At 40.9% G+C, this 23,237-nt stretch overlaps 1 protein-coding gene across 4 annotated transcripts in view; it reads right to left on the reverse strand.

Moving 5' to 3' along the window:
• Window positions 1–11,539: 11,539 nt before the first annotated feature.
• The window catches only part of VTI1A (vesicle transport through interaction with t-SNAREs 1A), a 263,102-nt gene continuing 251,404 nt past the window's right edge, over window positions 11,540–23,237 (reverse strand). For 2 of the 4 annotated variants that reach the window (XM_027883627.1, XM_027883626.1), the window contains one exon: window positions 11,540–14,973. In XM_027883627.1, the coding sequence (XP_027739428.1) occupies window positions 14,880–14,973 (94 nt within the window). In that variant the 3' untranslated portion in view covers window positions 11,540–14,879. The remainder of the gene's footprint in view (window positions 14,974–23,237) is intronic. The other 2 variants (XM_027883630.1, XM_027883629.1) reach the window with 1 other exon arrangement.

Raw genomic sequence — 23,237 nt, forward strand, 5'->3', positions numbered from 1 at the left:
AACTGCAGCACATAAAACTAAATAAACAGCATGGAAGCAAAAGACAATCCCAAATTTACAGACCTTTCCTAGTGTATAATGTACTGAAGTTTAAATACCACATTAATAACCTCCTGAGTAGGGAAACATTTGAAATACATGCCTGGTTAGTGAAATGGCACATATAATTAATTTTTCTCTGAGGATGTGCAAATATATTATTTATTCAGAAGCATTTGCACATTAAGATTTAGACAGATTTTTTCTGTGTTTTGACCTACACCTATTTCAACAACATCCATCACTAGAATAACTGCACTGCCTGTATGAACATGTTATATACTCATTTATATAAACATTGATGAGCACATTATGTGGAACACATTTAGAAGGAGAAAAATAAATAAAGAAATAAATGGGGGAGTTTTTTCCTCTCTTTTTTTTTTTCCCTCAAAGAACAGAAAGGTTAAGGGATCACTGAGTGAGGGAAGAAGAGCTTTGGCATTAGAGGAAGACTGCAGATCAAGAAAATATTATTTTAACAGCAAAATATAATCTCTTATACATTCAGTACTTCCTTTGTTTCATTCAGGACAGTATGCATTAGAAAAGGGACACAGCCCCAGGATTGTAGCAACCCAAACTCCATTAAACATGCATGGGGAAGATTTTCAGCCTGCTGTGCAGGGAGTTACATGCCCAGGCTGTGTTAACAACAGTAATTGTGCATATAATTTCCTGTGCTTTGCTCTGAAAATTCACCCCACAGACTTTAGCTCCATGTCAGGTAACTCAGCAGCCATTTATTATAGTCTGAGGGTGGAAACCAGAACTTTGAAACTGCAGAATGGAAGTGGTCGCCTTTGCTCCACTCCCTTCCCCCACTTTTTCCAGTCTCCATGAATGCAAGGGAAGCTTCAAGGACCAGGTCCCCAGACAAAGCAGAAGTGCATCTCCAAAGGATGCGGGGTACCCTGTGTGGCGATGGCTCCCTGTCCCTGGTCTGGGCTCTGCAGGGCTCATGATGGTCCCTGCCGGGGTTAGCAGATGTCTGCTTGCAGTCAGACCTCTCTGGACTTTGGTTCTACCTCTGAGGACCTTGCAGAGGCCTGGAGGGTGTAGTGCAGGTGTGGGTAACCCATGGAGGAAAGGTAAAGCTGCAGTGCGTGCAGGGTTCATACCCACAGGGCCCCAGAATCTGGGAGAGCTGGCAGCTCCCACACCATCGGAACAAAGAAACTTGCCTAAAGTGGAGGTGCTTCAATAGTGGCTCTGAATCAGGCTATTAAATCACGAGTGGCTGACCCCAGAGAAGGGGCTGGTGCTGAAGTCCTCACCAGGACAAAACGTACAAGTGAAGCTCTGAGAGGAAAAGTTTGAGGTAGAAAACTCAGCTGAAAGTGCCCCGATACCAGGCACGACTGTGAGGCATGCCAAGCACCCAGTGCTGCCCTGGAAAACTCAGAGTTTTATGGGGTCAGACCAAAGAACAAAACTTTCTGTCCTGGAAAAGCAGCAAAATGCCAAGCTGCCTTCCCTGGCAGACAAGCAATTAAAAGTTTGGCTCTATCTGCTCACAAAAGAGCAAAAGCAGAAAGTAAAATGGAAGCTAGATCTGAGACACTGCAGGGCAAGCCATGAAGGCAATTTGCTGTAGGAGACCACTGGGCTCCAGAAGATCTTTCAGCGAATTATGTTAAAAAAGATCATGCCCCATCTAGTCCTCTGAACTTGGATACTAATTAAAAAAGTATACAAACTAGTCATCCACGTAAGTACGTACGCACTCAAGCATCCAAACAACCAGCCTGACTATGAAGCTGAAGAATTCCACCTTGTCCACCATGCTCCTCAGGAAACCACCCCCTCAGCTGCTCTCAGCACCAGAAGGAAAGGACAAGACGAAAAAGCAGAACAAAATCAAGATGTTCTTGGCACAGTGTGCCCACAAGGTTAGGCAGTGATGCACTAATGAATAAGGTTCTCCAGGGAACAATCCCATATCAGTAGGTGGGACAGCTAATCTAATAGTTTTCTTCCATATCTAAATTCTATAAAGGTGTAACTTGCAGCAGGGAGCATGTGATCACTCTTTGAATAAGCAGTGGGAGGGGAAAGGATATGTTTAATGGCCAAAATTAGTTTCCTTACACTGGTTTCCTGAGCTATTGTGTAGAATATGCAGCCTAAGAGTAGTGTGAGATTTTTTTTTCTTTTTTCTTTTTTTTTTTTTTATTTTTGATTTTGAATGGGTACACATCAAATACACCCATCCCCCAGACACAAGAAAATTCTCGCCACATGCTTCTGTCCTCCAGACTTACACAGCATTTTATTGTATGGAATACATCAAAAGGGTTTGGTTCCCTTGTAAAAGTTTTACAGGAAAATCACTGAAGAGCACTGTAACTTTTTTTTTTTTTTTAAATTCAAAACTAGAACCAATATTCTGGATTCCCACACTTTGGTGTGGACTCAGAGAGAGCTGTGCTTTTCTGTACTGTAGAGCAGAAATACAGACCCTGTATAATTAGAATTGCAGTCATGGCCTGTGGGATCTAGTGATTTGGACATATTTTATTTAACCAGCTTAGTAAAAGGTAATATTCAGCAGCTGTGATCTATAGCAGAATTACAATTTTCAGGGTCAAGGAGGGATTTTGATATTAGGAGGTTGGGCAGAATTGCTGTAAAATCTCATGAGCTGTCGTTAAAAATAAATGAGAAAATAGGTTATCCAAGAGTCATTGTAAGGGAAAAATCAATAGGCAGTGTCTATTCACTTGGGCTATCAAAATCCTTGAAATTTGAACAAAAGTTTCACGTTTAGTGTGCTGTAGGTTTTGAAATGTAAGTGGTGAATGCTCTGTGGGTACAAATTCATTGTGCTGTGCATTCAAACAAGGAGAAACCCTTCTGAAGTTCTGGAGTTCTCTATTAAGACAGCACAGTTCCTTCGTCACTAAGTCAGACATGTAAAGCAGTTGCCAGCAAAACTTCAGAAGCAATTTTAGCTAACTGATGACAAACTCTCTCTTGGAAATATAGTGCATTTCCCTATCTCACCTTCTTCCTCTGAGGTTCCCTCCCACCTCTGGTTCCCGGTGGATACGGGAAGGGGCTGCAGCCCTGGAGCCTGGGCAGGTCTCTGCAAGCACACGGGAAGCTGCAAATGATGGAGTTTGGAAATGAGCATTATTGATAATTCGGAGCACTACACATAATTGATATGGAAAGGGAGTATCATCCTCATTCAGAAACAATTAACTTCCCCCTCCAACACAGCAGTTCAAAGAAGACTCAGCCTTTTAAATATGAATGAGGAGAACTTCAAAATATGCAACTATTAGCTATTACAATATACACATGGAGTAGGATCTTATTTTTAATATTCTTGTAGCTACCAAATTTTAAGTGTGACGTGGATGCAGATGTGCAGGAGCCCAAGTCGTGTGGACTCCAATCAGTTAGAAGTGGCGAGGGGAAAATGAGAGGTTCACACTGCTGTCGGATTGTATTATTTTATTTGAGCCACGGCCTGATACAACCCAGTTAAGTCCAGTTAATTCTTGGTTCAAGACAGACAACTGAGACTTCACAGAACATACAAGAATTAGCCGAAAACACTCATTGCAAATCGACATCCAAAAAGAAAACCTTTGCCCAAAGCTCAACAATGCTGAGGAACTCAACAGACTCTTCTGCAGCAGCCCGATGAAGATTTGTACATTGTTAATTTGATTGGAGAAGGTGCATGTTAAATAGAAAAGAACTGAGTTTGTCACTGTCATCTGAATCCATTCAGTCAGTGCAACAAAGGTATATTTAACTAAAATATGAAACAGACTTGCTAACACCGCATTATTTTCTCAGGCTTACAAAGTTAAAAAAAAAATTAAACTGAATATAAATGACTTTGAGCATTTTTTATGACACCCACAGCCTAAGTGATCCAGATAATGTAATCTAACCATCATTAGAAACCATGAAATTACAATTCCTCCGGGATGGATATTTATCTCTCTGTTACATACAGAAAGGCGATTAATTAGTAGCTCTTTCAGTGTTTAACATTACTGTGTACTGAGGCTGATTAAAATCTAACTATAGAACAGCTATGATAGCTAACACGTAATCTGAGGAAAGTTTAGCTGGGGCACAAAGAAGCACCTTAAAAAGAAAACTTAAAAAATGTCCTCTTAGAAGTAGGTAGCTTCAAAGCCAAAACCCAGGCATCCTTCTAATTTCTATTACACACAGCAATCATGACAATTACTGAGATTTCAAAAACCTCAATATTCAAAACAACTAAACCCACGTCAAATATTTTTGCAAAGTGGTAAAATTCACAGAATACCCATTCATTTTCAAGAAGTGTATACAGAACACAGTCATGAAGGGAATCACACAGGACTGTCTGGAATGGCTTGCTCTGAAATTTAAATGGGAGGGTTTGCTGGGGCGTGTGTGTGTGTGTGTGCCCTGTATGGACAGCACAGCACACACATGCTGTGTGGGCTAAATTCATATTTCTGGTGTAATTTCACTGGCTCGTGTGGAATGCACCAAAGATGTGTCAACGTGTGTGCGCAGACATTTTCCTCCAGGATCTCACGAGGGACAAGAGGACATGGATAATTTCACTTTGGGAGGAATAAACAGAGGTAACTCTAGCAGGTTTGATTCCCAGAACATTCCTACTGTGAATAAAAATATTGGAGGAAATTCATGCAAGGGCAGCTGAAAAATTCCCGATTCACTAGTCCTTATTTTTTGAAAATAATTTCTTACTTTGACGTCAGTGTACCTAGGTATAGGAATATAGAGGTTTGGACTGGTTGAGAAGAGGGAAGAAGCTTTAAAAGCAAATGTGAACAGCTCAGCAAAAAGTCCAAGGTAACCCTGGTTATATTTAATTTTTTAAAGCTATCAGCTGAGACCACAAAGCAGTATTGGTCATAGATGTATTTTAGTAAGGGCACACAGAAAGAAATTGAAAGTACCTTTAAAATGTAATGTAAAGAAAGGACACTTTACCATCCCCACAGCCCCCCAGTTTAGGTCCCAACAAACTGAGCCACTGATTCCTAATCCTCTCCATTGCATCGAGTATTGTGTAGATGCTGCTCTCTTCTGGCTGCCTACACAAATTTTAATATGCAAAATATTAATAAAAAGTGAAATAAAAGGCTGAGAATAATCACAGATGGCCTCAACGTGCTGAGAGCAATGGAGGCACTTCTGAGGCCTCCCTGGGGAGAGGTGGCCTATACACAGCCACATCATAGTTCTGATCCTACACCACACTGATCAGGGCCTCCTCAAAAATCCCCCCCCCTTGTTCTTCCTCAAGACCTCACTCAGGATGGCCCAAGTTCATATTTGGAGGCACACTCTTATTTTTCAGGCTGCAGATGGGTAGCACTGCCTATGGTAGGCACCTGCCAGCTGAACCACGTGGGGCATGGGGCACAACTGGTGATGCTGTGGGGGTTCTGCAGTTGGCCATTTCACACTTCGTGACAACGTGAATATCAATAGTTCAATTCCGTGTTCTTACAAAAACAACTGAAACCCAGCAGGAAGATTTAAAGAAAAAATAGAAAAAAATTAAAAAAACCTTTTAAACTCTCAAGTGACCATTGCATCAGGACAAGGATCTTTGAGCCTACCCAGTATAACCATGCTGCCAACCAAGTTATATCAGCGGTCACACCACCCCTGCTCTGGAGAGAGCAAAGGAGGAGCAGATTCCTTTGAATAAGTTGGAGGTAGGAAATCAGAAGTCACCACGGCATCCCACTGCTTCACTGCAGGATGCAACAGGATAGGACATTACTGGGGTCCAAGATGACCTCACGATGGTTGACTTCTTTCTGCCCTCTAGCTCTGTGTTACACACGTGTCCCTCTCAGGCACCTCGGATCACCCTTTCTGCAGATTTCGCCAAGCAGATCTAATGGCCCTGATGGGTCCGTCCTGTGCTTCAGAGGAGGTGCCACACTTCCTGCTCCTTCCATTAATCTCATCTGTCCATGTGGTAATGTCATGCAACTGTTGTCTGACTGAGAAAGAGCTGCTCTGAGGGCAGCTAGGATCTGTGGGTAGTGTGAGTTTAGACTGTCCAAGTCACCAGTCTGAGCTGCAGGATAGTTCAGGCACTGCTACAACATCTCATCCCAGAGACAGAGCAAATCAACCAACACAGACCCAGACCCACACTAATTGTTGTCCTTCTTAAGGTTTCTTCTTAAAAGGTAAAATTAATCTCCAGCTCAAAGGACAACATCTGGCTATGTTCAGTGGCCCTGGAGCTTGGTGATCATGCAGCTGAACACAAGGCTGGGGATGAAGCCTTATGAAGGCAACAAGCGTTGTCCTTGGGAAAGACCAGCTGCTTTGGTGGCTGGGGATGTGCACACTGTGCCTGGTGTTTGCATGGCACTGGTTTGCTTCTGCTGTGGGAAGGGGAGGAAGTGCAGTCCTCACAGCATCTGCAGGACTCGCAGGGATATCTGTTACAATTCATTAAGTAGTGCTCTAAGAAGGTACAATAATAACATTTCAACAGAGTTTCCAGAGGGAGTCTCAGAAACTACAGGAAAAGCTGACAAGTTTCAATCCATTTATCAAAGCACTCCAAGACAGATGAAACAGCAGAGCTGCTTAGTGAGGAATGTCTCTCTTTCTGGGTGTCCAGAGCATTTGAGTAAATAAAAAGCTCTTTAAAAATAAGTCAATACAATGGAATCCCTTTTGCCCTCTGCCAGCGCTTGTATTACACTTACACCCAAATGACCCTCCTACCTATAATACTGCAGCATTTACATACACATCAAATGGGCACTTTTCACTTACATAATACATTTAATCCAAGGATTACAGAGCACACAATATATTAAACATTACAACACCTCGTGAGGTAGGTTAGCATTAATGAAGTTGTGGTGGGTAAACTGAGGCACAGACCAACTTTATTACTTGCCTGTGGTCCACAGCCCATCAGTGGAAAAGTCATTAAGACGCTGTTCAAACAGTAGACACACATATGCACCTACTTGTATGGGTAAAATAGACTAATCCACGTGTCCTAAAGCAACTGCTCATCCGGAGACACTCAGGTCTTGATTTTCTGAGGGCAGGAGAACAAAAGGCAAATAAGGAGAAGATAAAAAGGACAGAAAGCAAATATTTGCTGTTAGTAATTTTTTTTTTTTTTTTGTATGCCAAACTGTGTACACAAAACAAGAGGCATCCAAACCTGGAGGACGCTTCAGATACTGGTCTCCAATAATTTGATTTTCTCAGTAAAGATTTCTCTAGACCTGCAACAGGGGTTTTGTTAGGTTTTTGTTCAGTAAAGTCAGTTTATATTTAGCTTTCGTATAGCAGGGGAAAAAAAAATAAATCTTTGGTTAAGGTCTTTGAGCCAAGCATCTAGGATGAAATTTTCAAAAGCACTCAACAGTGGTTTTTGAAAATATAATTAGGCTAGTTGCTGGGACAAGCTTTGAAAGCCACCCCCCACCTCCTTTAGCATTTTAACTGAGCTGATTTCCTCGGTACTGTTGCCTGTTTTAGCCTCCCCATCTCATGGCCTTCACCAGTGTTGCTAAGCCAAGTTGGATTTAAAGCCAGGAAAGCAAACAGGAGACTGGGTGATGCAGGAGCCTGTGGTCATGACCTTCCCAGCATGTCTGCTGCCCCAGAGTGGTGTAGCTGGACACTGGGATGCTCCTTGGGTGGCTCCCACTTTGCAGCCAGCCTTTGTTCTCTTTGTAGGAGCACTGGCTAATAGAGGTGTACACCCTTCACCTGATGGTTAGGTGAGACTATAATTACCTCGGTAATAAGGTCTGATTCTTCCCTGCTCTGCACCTCCTTGGCTGGTCAGGAATACTTGTCTAAACTGGGTGCAAAATGCTACCAGATCAGAAAGATGACATTTTACATCAATGGAAATGACCAGGTGTAAGGAACAAAGGCCTACATAACAATGCTCTCAACTCTGTTGTCCTTTAATTAAGTAGTTCCTCCAGCAATGACACTAATGAGGCCTTGTTTCCTCGGGGTTGGATTCTCTAGTATCTAAATGGGATGTGAGCTTTTCCTGGGGAGAGAGGCATTTATAATTTCTCCCTCCCAGGTAGTGTCCAATTTGGGTGGATGTCACACTGCAGCCTTTCTCTTGGTGGGGATGCCAGTGGGATGTCTCTCCCCTTGGCTGCTTTTTTTCCTGAAACCAATAGGAATTTTTGAGAGCTCTGCTCTTCCATTACATATGCCTGAATTTGGTCAAAGTCTCAAAGTTAGCGGGGGTAGGAAGACAAATTCATCAAATGAGACAGAGCAAAGGCATAAGCATGTTTCTACTAAGAATAGAAGGCTAAATATTATTTTTACTTACAAGCAATTTTCTAGTGCTGTGGTAAACTCATAGGGTATTTTTCTACTGCTTTGGTAGGCATGCCTGGCCGCAACTCCTTCAAGCAGTGTCAATAAAAGAACATACAGACAAATACATGCAGGCAAGGCATGCAGCTCAGGCAAGAGGCAATGTTACTTAGCTGGGTGCAGAAGAGAACTGGAAAGTTCATTAAATCCACAGAAGCAGATCATGTTCACTGGAGACAGTGCTGACTGGACAAGGTCATGGGTCTGAATGGAGAAAGGAACTGAACAAAGAAGAAGCAATGGAAGGTTTTCTTTGGGTTTGGTCCAGGAGAGCAGTCACAACATGGCAGCCAGCAGGAAGCACGCACCATAACACTGGCAGTGCAGGCTTGGCAGCATTACTGACCTCTCTGGCCACAGGACAGCAGGGACTGGTCGCTTTCCTGTACAGAGTTTAATGGCTCAGAACTGCTTAGGACCCTTTAAAATGTGTAAAACTTTCACTTTCCAACAGTGCTCCCTGGCAGGACAGACATCCAGCTAACCCTTTCGCTTTGTATGCCCCTGAATGTCCCATTACTGAACAGGCATTGGCCTCACAGGAAACCTGACATTGGCTTTCAGACTCTACATCCTTCATCAGTTACACCACCAGCACAACCCAGTATCTCTTCTTGTGATAAGGCCAAGGCTAAGAGCACTGAGGGAGCACCCAGGCTGCACTCCCAGAGTTGCAAGATAAATCTGCAGCAGTTCACAAAAACATGGCAGTGTCTGGATGGTGGGGAGGTACCACCTGTGGATGATACAGCTCCTCACACTCAGCCTACCCCACAGAATAAGAAGCATTTATAGGTTACATAGAGTTTTTACAAAAATTTTCACTGCCTGGGGAAAAGCATACTATTCCCAGATCCAGGACGCCTCTCCAGCTGCAGACACCATTTTACTCCTACTTGGGCACAACAGTCCCTCAAGCAGGTTTTCTGACATGAAGAGGTAATCACGTCTGTGTGTTTGTGGGAGACAGAGAGCTGCACAGACCGGGGGCTGGGAGCTCCCCCTCTCTGGGTCTGTCCCTGTTGAACTTGTCTGGCATGAGATGGAGATAGAAGCACAGGTCCCAACAGTACCGACCTGTTACGGCCATACCTTCAGGAAAAGTCCAAGAAACTACCAGCAGACCTTCTCGAGCAACAGATCAATATGGAGCTTGGTATCAGCTGAGCCGTTATTCACGCCAAAGGCAGTTGTTTGGATAAAGGGATGAAGAGTGCACAAGTTCACTGGTTCTCAGTATATAAGCTCTTTTTTCCCCTCCCTCTCCTGTAGATGCCTTCATTATTTATGTGTGACAAATAAAGCATGGCATTTGAGGATGCTAAAGTGCTTTTCACCATGCACCTCAGTTTCCTGACACGCACAGAGCTGGGACAGAGCACCCAGAGCCAGGACGGTGCACTCACGGCAGGCTGGGGGTACGGCGAGGAGCCAGTGTGCTGCTCTGGCCACTGTGGCCAAAGACTGCTCAGGGTGTATGATAACACCCATTGCCAGGCAGTAGTTGATAAAATATTCACCTGCTACATGCCTCTTTCCCCACGTGACTCCAGAAGTGACAAATTATCCCAAGGAAGTGCGAGGGAGCTTTGCCGAGTAGGATTTGCTCTGCAGCATCCCACGATACGTCATCGCACCTCGCTCAGCGTCTCTGCCATCAGCCCTACATAGGGACCCACCGTAAATGCTGAATGCAAACTGCATTCAGATGTATTGAATAAGAAAAGATCAAAGACTGACTATTATAAAGCAAAGGAAGCCTAACATGTACCCTGCTTTTGACTGTTTCCTTTTTTACCATCTTAAAATTCTCCTGAAGCTTCTCCTTCTGTAAGAGGATTATTTACAACCAACAACTGAAACTACACAGAGAAAATATACTTAGAGATAAATACTTCTCCTATAAAAAGTAGCAGTTATTTTTATCTGTTTCAAACCAAAACCTTCTCATGGTTTTGTACAAAAACCAAAAAAATGCCAAAACACATGCTGTCCCCTCCAAAAGAAAAAAAAAAAAAGAAGCCTGAGCCCACATCCTCCTGAAGTTTATCATAAGCTGTCAAGTTGCTAGAAACAGAACCATGTAAGTCATTACCGCAGCTAACAACTTTACTGGGGATCCACATGTAGCTCTTTCCCCCCCTACAAAGTCCAACCAGATTTTGAAATGTGAGTGGTGCAGTTCAAAACAAAAAAAGAAAGGGACATGGATTTTTTTTTATTTAGGATGCGTGCAAAAGTGGTTCATTTATGACTACGTAAAAAAAAAAAAAAAGTGGACATAAATATTTATGATTGGAAATTTCATTATTTAAAATTATTCTATGAATTTACTAGTAACTGGAAGATGAATGCCTGCTGTACAGTTTGCAAATTAAGTACCATTATTTTTCTCTTCTGCACTTGAATATTACTCACAGCTAAAGTCATTTAAAGGGGTTAACATCAGCCTTAATTAAATATTAAAGTGTGCCTGTACCTGCTGCTATTGTTGCCCTTAGAATAAGATATAACCTATTTTTGACAAGTTTTCATCTTTCTCTGTGGAAGACGCTACATGAAACCAAATCAGTGGCAAAGAGGAGGGTAATGAATAATCTATTTCATATTCCAGCAGTACCCAGAGCTCTGAGTGGAAAAATATTCAGTCAGATGATAGTATGAGGCTGCTGAGGTACCACATGACGCAGCTAATGTTTAAATAATAATAATAATAATAAAAAAAAAGCGATAAACAAATCATTAGCCCTTAACAGTTGTTTAATGCAATTTGTTAATGAACGTAATGGTGGGGACTAATAATGAAAGAAAATAAAAACGTCTAAACAGGCGCCAAGTTGCCAGTGATGCTCAATTATTTCCTTGTCAAGTTTTTATGATTTAATGAGCTCCTCTGGGACTGACGGCTGTCAGTCAGTCGTGACTTTTTGACACCATTACAACTTCAAATACAGCAGCAGGCAGGCTGTTTTCCTCGGATTTGAAATACTGAAATGATCTGACAGGTTTAAAGAAAAGATGTGCAAAAAAAAAAAGGAGAGAGAGAGCGAGAGAGAGAAAGAGAGAGAGACACAGTTGCTTTTTCTTTTCTTTTTTTTTTTTTCTTCTTCTATGGGGCAGACAATCTCTGGATGCTGTTTGGTAATGAAAACCCAATCACAGAGGTCATTATCTGATGAGGTTTTCTTGGAACTGGCAGGGTTTTTTTTCTTTATTTCTTTACTTAATGATAACCCTCGATGGGTTTGCCCCGCATGGGATGGTCAGAGCCGCACAATTTTGTTCACCATTAATTTCAGCCTTTGAAGCTCAGAGCTCTGAAGCAGCAGCAAAGAAAACCCCCCACCAAGCTGGCTCCAAAATAAGACAATCCAGCCTGCCTTAAACAGAATAGCAAATGGCCTCCCATCCCAGAGATGGGAACTGACGTCAGTCAAGCTACATTTTCTGATATTTCCCCAAAACGTATAGCATTTAAAACCCTTTAAAACTTAAGAGTCTTTAATTAAATTGCTTTTGATTTTGTATCAGCGCAGAATTAGTTTATTTATTCTGTGAGCCCAGCTGTTTAGCCAGGATGAATTTCGCACACAGCACCGTGCGTGCGTTTTTTTAATTTGTCATTTCTCCACAAAGGCCGGCAGCATTAGAAACATTTTGCTCTTTGAGGTTTACATTTGTAAGCACTTGGATTCATTCACAGATGTGCTATAAATGCAACCAAAATAGTTCAGGGGAAGCGTGGACCCGGGGGTGTCACCCTACCTGTGGGTGGTTCGGGCTGTGTTCTCAGTCGAAGTCACTCAGTCCCCACCAAAATGTGTGGATTTGGTACATCTCACCCCCACACTTCCTGAGCCGGATGAAAAGGGGAGACTGAAGAGTAATATCGTGTTTTGAAGGGTGTAATGTCCACTTGAGCACTGTTTTACATGTGGGGAGTACTCGAGGATGCAAAGCAGGCACAGAGGAGTTATTAACAGGTTAGTAAGAGAAACATAGCGATGGCGGGCTCATCAAAAGTGAAGATGAAGGCTTTGCGTGGCAGTCTCTCTCTCTCCCTCATTTCTATCTGAGTGGATGTATCTGATGTGACACTATGCCCTAGATTTATACTGGGATAAGGAAAACTAGCTTCCTTTCAGCTTTTTGCTGATTCCAGCAGGTGGCTAGATAGAGGGCAAAACCTAGTCATAGGTCAATGTTAAGATCAGTAGTCATGAATCAATTCCCATGATAGTTAAATTATTGAGGCAACGCGGAGAATGTCTAGGCAACAGACGGAGCTTAAGATTTCCTTCTTGACAGTTTTCTGCTTTACAGAATATGCATCTCCTAATTTGCCGAGGAGAGGATAAATATCTCCTGATGCTGCCAGGTTTCATCCTAATTTGTCTGAACTCAGCTCAGTGCCATCACTCGAAGCTAACGGCCAGAGCTCTGCTTACACAACCCAAAGTGCTTAGTTTGTGGGCATGTTGTGACTGAAGGCTGGTAGCTGAACACCCAAATCTTTCCGTGTCTGAAAGCCACGTGGTAAATGCCACACACCTCACAAGGATGAAAGGGGAGGACGCCCCAGGAGGAGGCGGCCGGTGGGGGTCCCATGACCTTGTGACAGTGCAGGGCCATCGAGGTGAGGAGCTGAACATGACTGAGCTGTGCTGCACAGAACAGCACCCCCTGCAACCACGGGTCTGGATTACTCAGGAACTTTTGTACCAGCACAATCCTACAGCCACTGGCATGAGCTGGTAGGGAAACCTGGCACATAAACCACTTCTAAACTTTGTTGTGAGCTGCATGTAATACACAGACACCAGAGCTGACCACACACGCTCCCATTCGTTTCAGTGAATAACATTTTTCCTGTGCATCCTTTCATTTTATATTTATCACCATCTTTCTATGTCTTAGATGTGGCATCGGTACCACAATCTTTTAACTATTTGGGTTTTTTTCCATGTAGAGAAAACAGGGGACATATTAAGGGCCAAAATCAACTCCCAGATGTTTATCTCAAAATCAGCTCCCAAGGAGCACAGCAAATCGGCAGAGACGACAGGGATGCCAAAATCCCAGAAGTACTAAGGCACACATGAAAATTTGGTGCTGCCTAATGTGGGGAGGAATTTAAAACTCACCAGCTCTTTGTTTCTTTGAACATCTTTCTGGAAAGATTTCATGGCTGGAGTTCAAGGGCTTAAAATTCCTCTCAATTTGTAATATTTGTAAGGGATTGCAAATAATGAATTTAAAAGTTATCATGAAAAGTACTTCATCATATCCCTAGCAATAGACCTTTGTTGGAATTGTTATCTTAATTATAAGCCAAACGAGCTCAACCTGTCTATAGGAGAAGCACAGCCAATAGGAAAAGAGAAACAGCTCATTTACACACAGGTAGATGAAACTATGATATATTATATCAACTAAAAGCATGTATAAATTAACATTTTTACAGTTTCTGTTTAAAAAGGGGAATATCACATTAGAATTTAATACACTTCAAATATTTCCAACATGCAGTCTCAGCATAGTCAGGCCAATATTAAAAATCTAGATTCTTGTTTAATGCACTATAATCACACATTTGTCGCTGAGCTATTACTTAGGATCTCTTTTCAATCAGCAACAAATAGATAAGAATCTTTATATGTCCTCATTTAGGGCCTAGTGTGTACGCTTATCAGTACATATATCAACAATGGAAGATTTAAAAGAGATTCAACAGATGGGCTGTGGTCACAACTACATTTTAGGTAAGTGGTGCATTTTCATGATCTTGATGAAAGTGGAATTGCTTTGAATAAGCAGAAGAGAAAGCCTAATTATAAACAAAAAAAAAATGTTAAATTGAGTACTGGATTCACATCAGATTTTAAAGATCATCCTAAGGTTGCTCTCTTTTTAAAACTGGCTACTATTCTTAACCAAGTTACATCTATTACGATAATGCATGATCGGGAGTTAGTCACAGGAGTCAGGTTCACTTTCTACATCATTTGGTCTTTGCTTTACTTATATTCTATATAATAGAGAGTCAGATACTGTTTGATATTCATACACCCCTCATAGCACAAGATAAGTGCAAAGATCCCTCTTCCCTTGCTAAACTCTGGCAATTCACAGACTAATTGTCTGAGCTTGAATTCAACACACATTAAGTCTTTTTAAATCAGAACAAGCCCTCACTCCAACAAATATTAATATCCTGAAAACAAGAAGACAAAAATCCTGAAGACAAAAAATGTAAGAAAATGATAGCCCCACATGCCATCAACTATGCCATCAATAATACAAAATATTTTACACCACTTGCACCTGAGTTGAAGAGTGGAAAAGAGAGGGAGACTCTGTCAGTGCAAGAGAATGATTCATGTGACCACTTTGTCTTAATTACTGAGAACAAGCAGTTTGTTGCTGTTTAGTGAAGAACAAAGATATCAGCGTCCCCTGACAGAAAAAAAAATAGCCATCATGGTGGTGAAGATGATGATGACTGCCAGAACAACGATCAAAATCCTGTTTTGGATGATCCTGGAAAAGAGCAGAAGAGACAAAAAACCCCAGTGAATAAAACAAAATAAAACAAAACAGCAGAATATACGTAAAATCATAAAACAAGGAACACAAATATATTGGAGAAAAGACACATGCCCACAAATTCAGGATTTTCTGTACTATTTTGTGTATCTTGATTATTTTTACTTCTGCCAATTTCCACTGCTTCCAAACATTTCTTTATGTAGCTTTTAAATCCAACTTTTTCATTCAGGAAAGAAATAGACTTTTCCTAATTATGTACACACTTATACACATATTAGAATAAATGAAATACTTTATGTTCAGATTTATTAACCTCCTAAGAACAAATGAAATAATTAGTCCTCAGTCAATGCAACCAAGCAGGGTGGTCTGTAATAGTAAGTATCATTATATTTTTTAAAACCTTTCTGAAATCTTCACGGCTTTTTTAATCTGAACAGAAACAATTTATTAATTTTCAAGGGATTTTACTATTAAGGAACAAGATTTCAAGGAAACACATGTCAATGAGATACCTACTTGTACTAAAATACCAAGGGAAAAGTATAAAAGATAGTTTTGAAGAAAAGGATGATATAAAGAAGCAAGTGTCAAACTGTGAAGCTTATGTTGTAAAAGCATCTCCTGTCTCTGTAGCATACCTTTACTTATGGTAATAGGCAAATGTTACATTTTCTATGTAGTATAAAAAAATGGAAATCAGTGAAAAAAAAAAAAAGATGCCAGAAGTAGAAAGTCCTAATATTTTTCAATCATTTGTTGGGAGAAATCCCTGCTTTTAAAATCAGACACCACATCACTACAGACTTTTCCTGAAATTAATCGTCAAATAAAATTACTAAATGAAGGAACAGTAGAATTTGAGGCATTTTATGGAGGATTTTGGATTGTAAGAATTCAGCATTTGTTATTCCATTCTCACAGAGAAGGAAGAATATTTTCACAGGCTCTCCATGAAACAGGATCTTTAGCAAAACATATTTGTACATAAAGCTTATCACCAGAATTGGAGAGCTATAGCAAAAAACCTCAACAAACCAAACGCAATAAAAGCACACCAAATTATATTTATTTTTATTTTTTTTCTCATGATTCTGTAAACCAAACCAAACCAAACCAAAGCCTTCACCAACCAAACAATGGTAAGAAGAGGTAAAGCTGTGTCTTGTGAAACATCAAGCCGAGTACAACTTGAAGACAGGGAGTGTAATGTGTTAATATGAGCATATTTCACGCAGTGAAAGAGAGAAGAAACTCCAGAGAGCAGAGGAGAGTTTTCCTTGGTAAATGTTTTTCATTTGGACGCGGGTGGATATACAAATAAATTATATTGGAAAGTGTAAAGAAAAATGCGGTTTTAACCAACTCCAGCTCTCTCCTTGCTTACCCCCCACCTAAAGAAAAAGCAATAAATGGATGGATGAAAACTGTCACATCAGACAGACACCCTCCCCTGTGACACTCTAAAAGGACTAGCTCTCTATCCTCCTGACAGGTTACAAAATGATCACATTTGCTGACACGTCTTCCGCAAAACTGCTTTAGTGTTTGTGTCCACTTTCCTAGCAGGAGATGAATGGGCTGCTTTGTCCTCATTTATCACTTAAAGCTGAACTAAGATCTGTCTCGTTTATTTTTCCCTTCCTCACTAGAAAGGCTCAACCACAGCATTAATTCTTTCGCGATGACAGCTAATTCAAACTTAACAGGCAATATTTACTCTGCCAAAAGGATGAGGAGGAGGGAGGGATGTTTCTCACTCCTTTTTTCCCCTTAAAAAAAAAAAAGTGTAGCAGGCTAACAAAATAAAGCTAATTAAGGGCTTTTGGTTCTCGTTGGTTTGCACTTCAATTTAACACCTGAACTTACAAGCTTCTCTTTTGTAGCGGGGTGTGACATTCTCTGCAAACACCTGATAACAAACGATTTGCCCAGGCAAATGCATGAAAACCAAAATATATATTTACTCACTAGCCCTCATCACTCCTGAAAAGACACTCAGCAAAATTGAAACTCAGCAGTGAAATAGATTAAAAGCATGAAAACTCTTAAAACATTCAGCCTTAAGTAATACACAGTGCAGCTGGCATGACAACCATTTTATTTGTGGGATGTGGGCCCCAAGGCATCCATAATGCTAATTTACAAAGGATTAACTGTGAGTGAAACTCGCTTAATCTAACACATAGTTAGGCAAAGGCATACATAACATACTGAGTGTTTAAATCAGCTCCTCCTATCTCTGGCCTACTGAAAATATTATTGCTTTGGCTGAGGAGCAAAACTAAAGAAAAAATAAGAAAAAAATATCAGATCCCCCAAATATTTTATTTTAATACCCTGGCAGTACACACCTGATTGTAAGATTATTTAATCAGTGTCCATGTCTCTAAAATCAGGCATGCCACCACCTGTATCTGCTAATTGAAGGTTTACTTACAGTGTGAATCCAGGAAATACATATCAAAGTTCAATTTTTAGGAATCTGAATTAGTCTGCACAGTGCAGCAAAAGAATATCATATTAAAAAGAACAAATTAATCATGAAATAGGCTGGATGTTATCAACAGAATCCTACACTGAAGCATTATATACTTTTAATATTCAAGCCCACAGTTAAAGATTAATTTTATATCTTTAAAAAAAAAAAGAATAACATTGAGTTTTACTGGTTTTCTTTCAAGTGAGAAAGTAAAATTAAACTACCTGCATACTGCCCAAAGGATGGGGCTTGGAGAAGAATGACAGAGCAGTTTGGCAGCAGCAGGATAGTCCCAAGGAGGACTTAATAGTGCCTGTTAAGTCCAAGTCTGGGAGCTGCTGCTCAGACACAGAACACAAGTTCTAGGTGTCAGCACATTTTAGATCTCAAAGTCAACAGGCAAGGGCGACCCTTCAGAGCCAAGAACAAATGAAGAGGAAAGGAGGTTTTAAGTGATCCAAGACAGTCAAGCCAGCTCACAGTTGTAGAACAATGGTTGGCATTGGCAGGACCCATCTGTAGGGAAGCCTATAGTACTGTCACAGCCAGACACTGCCAGTGGGTATTGCTCTAGGCAAAGCATCAAGGAATTTAAGTGGGGGAGGGAGAGATAATACCAAAGGAGAAGAAAATGGGGCCTAACATTCACTGCAAAAAAATCCCAAAGGCTAACATGCTTGCAAGAAGCAGATGATGGTCTTTTATCTCTACTACACCTTAAATTCAACAAAATCTGGTGAATGAGGGAGCCCAGATTTTTCTTTGAAAATGCAAAGCATGTTTACAGGGTAAATAATTTAAAAAAGAATATATACTTGAAAGAAGACACCCATTGAAACATCCATGGCTAAAATGCCTGAAGGCAAAAACTTGTGCATTTGCATGCTGCATTTTATTAAGTTAGCACACTGTAGCTTTAAAAGAATGCATGGCCAAATTAAGAGGAATGTGTGACTGAAACATCAAGGATTCCTCAAGTTTACATTATGAATCATAGTGCTGTTGATATGAGATGAATTAACCATTTAGTCGATGCAGCTCAGGCACTGAATTCACACCAAGTTCTGCTGGAGCCCTGTGCGCAGGAGCTCGTTAACAGCCAGTGTCTACTGTTCCTTTCATACTTGAGCCTCTAGGAGCACAAGGGCTCATTCTACGTTCAGTTAGAAGAGATGAAAAATCTGTGCTTTAAACCCAAGTTCCATCTAGTTTATTATGGACAGCAGCCCGAAATATTTGGGTGCAAAACCACACAGAAACCGTAACTAAAGCAGATGCAAGGGTAATGTCAACTGACGCACTGGAAGAGCACTCTGGACTAACAACGCAGAAAGCACATCCCGCTCCTCTTGAGTTTCCTTCTGTTCCACCTTTCTAGATGCCTGACCTCCAACCACTGCTATGCTGGAGGGCCCCTCCAGCCAGTGCCAACTTTATGACACCGTCCAATTTTGAGAATCACTTCCTTGACGCACACGGCAACCTCTGCTTTGCAGAACAGGTCCCACATCCACTACTGAACATTGACATTCCTGGCAAATCTGTTCCCCTCACTCCGGCCAGGGCAGAAATTGTGCTGCCCTTCCACATTTTCAAAACCCAAAATGATTCACCCCTTCTCCACAGCTTCACACACACATACACACAATGGGTCTAACTCTGTTTGTGCCATGTTTAGATCTGCTCCGTATAAACACAAAGCAGTTCCCGAATAAGCTTTTGCAAACCTTACATTAAGGATGCCAACCGTGTTTAAACCTTTTTACAAAACTGCATTCATTAGCAGGGGAGTGCACGACATCTATATGGGTTCAGCCTGATGTCTTGCACATGTCTTAGTGCCTGATTGACCAGCATTGAATAATGATGCCTTGCCATTAAGCACTGATGGTACAATAACAATTGTCATGAAAATTAGCAATCACAGTAACATGTTAACAAAATACAGGACATAAACGAACCAGTGCAGACTCTGGGTGCATAAAGAGTTTTGTGTCCTTAACTTGAAATAATGACGACTACAAATAAAATACTGCAAAAAAATTTCTTACAGAAGCTCATCTCTGACACTGATACAAATAAAAAAAAATTACAAATGGCTTGGAGGATCAGTTAGCACACATTCATTACAACACAGGGCTTTATTCTTAAAGGAGGCATCTTGAAAAACAGTGTCCTCAAGAACACAGACTGATTGATGATGGAGCACTGTCCAACAGTGTTTCACTGTAATATGTATTTATGATTTAACTAGAAGTGATTTCTGTCAGTTTACTGGACAGAAAGGCTTGTTCTCTGTATACAAGACCAGATTTTAAATGGTCACTTTGAATACTCAGCTATTGCATTTTTTGTGCCCTTTTATTTCTGACTGGCAGCTTTTGCATACATGAAAGAAAATAGGTGCATGCAAATCAGTGGTAAGAGATTTTTAAGAGTCCAATATTCATGTGCAAATCAGTAGATTCAAGCAAACACAAAGTATAGGTCTAGTCACATAGGCAAAAACATCCCAAGCAAAACTAAATGTGAATTTAAAGTAATAAAGCTATACTCATGTACCTTCTGGACAGACACAATTATTACTGTATATAAGAACATCCTTGTTACAATGAGCTTTCAAATGGAAACACTAGACCCCACACAGTGGAATAAAGTGTTATGATTGGTAAAGCAAAGCCTTAGATACATAATGATAATTCTCAAGTTCAGGGTATCTAGGGGCTGTTCAAGTAACTATTCATCTTTTCTATCTTCAAGTTTAAGAATGCTTTTCTCAAATAAAAGTAACCAAAAAGAAAGAGACAGGCTGTGGCAAAAACATAAAGACTTGGCAACCCACTGTAATAAAAGAGTAAGAGAACCCTGCTTAGAAAAATTACAGCTGGTTGGAAGTACCTGACTTGAGACACTTTTCATCATTAACAACTGAAATTAGCAAACAGAAATAACATCGGAAAAAAAATATCTGTGTAAGTTGCATATGACTCCATGGCTCTCTTCTAGCTGACCCTGGAAAAAAGTGAGGAATTTGGAAAATACTCAAGTTTCTTTTCCTCTCCCACATCCCAAACTCCGAAAATAAGTCCAAAGCTTTGTGTTCTCAAACCAGAAGAACTGATTACATTGTAATTGACACTGTACATTCAGAGGTCAAAAGGCTTTGGGGGTGGTGGAGATGGGATAGGACTCCCCATGACTTACTTCATGAAAAAAAGCCCACACTGCCTAAGGTCCACCTCTAGTCTGCAGATAGACTGTTTCCAGCAGAAGCCTCTCTCATGTTCTGTGAATTCCTTTCCAAAGGAGCCTCTTCTTCCCCTATGGACAGCGGTTCTAGTTCCCTATGTGTAAGATCTTGGGAAATTCCATTAAAAAATGTTGAAAACTGAGCCAATAAGGAATTGAAAGCCTCAATAATGGAGGACTGGAGAATAAAAAAGGATGGCATTTTTCTGGCTGACTAGCAGGGTTTTTTGGAAGAGCCAGGCCATACAAGGTGCCTAAGATTTTGTTGATAGGGCTGAGGAGTTGTGCAGCGCTACATCCTCTAGCTTCAAAGTTCAGTCTTAAGGACTGGGGCTGTGTACTTGTAATAACATGGATACCAACCTCTAGTTATAGTATTACACTCAAACCACATCAATGTGTTTCCACCTGAGCCCTGAATGAAAGAATGAGTCATGTAATAACAGGTGCAGGGAAGTAGTCACACTATCCAACTTTAAACATCCAAATTATATCTAGCTAATCTCTCAGCTCCTTGTATATATATAAGCTCGAGTCCTGCCCTGAACTGCCTTCTCCATTTCCTGGCCATATATGCACCCAGGAGAGCCGGTCAGTTAGGTTAGCACACTAGGCTAGGTGCCTACAGAACAGGAATGAATACCCCTAAAACCTTGAACAGGAGGCCCAAGCAAGAAAGCTCTGCAGGCAAAATCACACAGGAAAGGTGCTATTGTACTGTAAAGTGTGTGTAACCAGAAATATTGCAGAGATAAAACTCACCAGTAAAGCAGAAGACGCTAATCAATAATTAGCCACTAAAGACCTTGAACCATCATCTCCCTTTAATGGATGCCATATTTGCACACTAAATTCTGACCAGAATCAAATATATTTTTGCTTTGACAGTTTTCCTGGAGAAGTGAAAGATAGGAGAGACATCCCTCTCTGAGATGAGTGTTTCCTAAAACACATTGGCCCTCCTTGGATCAAGGAACTATTTACCTCGCTATGTCATCTTCTGACAATCTTGCCATTAAGATTAAAATTTAGAATTATTTTATGGTATCTCATAGTAAAAATACTCATTGGTATATCTAATGCATAGCAGAAGTCTGACAGTACATTCCAAATGCAACAAAACCATATGAACAGTATTGGAGTATAGTGTTATATCCATCAGGGTTACCATGGCTTGCACGAGTCCTCTCTCAAGAAGTTGGCAGTCACAGGAGATGAAAATGGTACCCAGGTGATTAGTGGAGTCTGTGGGGAGTGAGAGGGGACTGACTGGCCTAGGAAGGAGAGAGACCTGCAGTAAAGATTTGAGGTCAAACATGCGAGAACAGGGAAAGCCTGAACGAGGACCTCATGGACATGGGACCTAAGACAAAAAGGGAGGATGCTGAAAATCCTCTACTAGCTCGTATTTTATTCACTGCTTATTTTTTAAACAATAGGGAGGCATTTCTGAAGGATGAAAAGTATCTTTCTGCTGCTCAGAGACCCTAACAGGGAACTTTTGTCCACACGGTTGTGGTGCAGCTTCAGTTTCCTCATTTCTCTATGTCCACTCCTTCCACAGAGGGAATCAATTAGGTTATGACTGTCATTAGGAGGCACAGCAGGAGGCTTCTGGGGCCACAGAAACTCACCAACCAAAACGGGAGGGGGATTAACTCATTTCATGCAAAGCAGAGGCAACACCAGATCCCTGTGGCAAGTCTAAACGAAGATCATGTGCACAGTGGCAACTGCAAGTGGAAGGAGTCAAGGTTGTATTAATCTTCAACCAGCCTTTCTCAGGGTACTGAAGTATCAAGAAGAACAAATCACACATTTAGTCACCTGAGCATGACTAAGAACCATAGGCCTTAGCAAACATTATGAGAGCTTTAGAAAGAGCTCTGAGGGAGGGTGGATAGACCAGCTGTCAGCACGATGGCATTCTCTTCAGCACATCGGGTACATGAAGCCCTGGTCCCCAAAGGGTTAATAGGAAAAAAAAAACTCCCAACCCCCTCGTCAGCAGTCAAAGCTAAAGCAAGTATTTCCTCAGCAGAAGAAATGTATGCAAGCTATAAAATTACAAGAACATACATGATCTCATATTGGCTTTTATGATAAATACAGTTAAATTTACATTCTCTGCAATTTAAAGAAAACAAAAATGTCAGAAGTCTGCATCTTATCAACTTCCATGATCATTAGAAACCACTAAAAGATATATCTTAAACAGATGAAAGGAACAAAGTCTTTCGCTCTGCCTCAATTTAATTAATGGCTCATCTACAGCTTTTAGGTGTGATGAAGCTGGACACTGGACATACATACTTTTCTTGCATTATTTTCTCCTTATCACACCATATTTGACTGGGCGTCTTTTTGTATGGCAAGTTTTCTACAATTGTCTTAACAATGTTGACCTCTTTTGTAAAAACCTGAAGGCATCTGCAGCAATTGTTCCTGAAGATGTGCTATCCAAAATGTTACCATTTCATGGCACTTCTTGAATGATAGAATAGAATTTTTTTTGGTATATATT

Source organism: Empidonax traillii, unplaced genomic scaffold, assembly GCF_003031625.1.
Source record: "Empidonax traillii isolate 1590-97213 ecotype Southwest subspecies unplaced genomic scaffold, ASM303162v1 scaffold130:size970688, whole genome shotgun sequence".
NCBI lineage: Eukaryota > Metazoa > Chordata > Aves > Passeriformes > Tyrannidae > Empidonax > Empidonax traillii.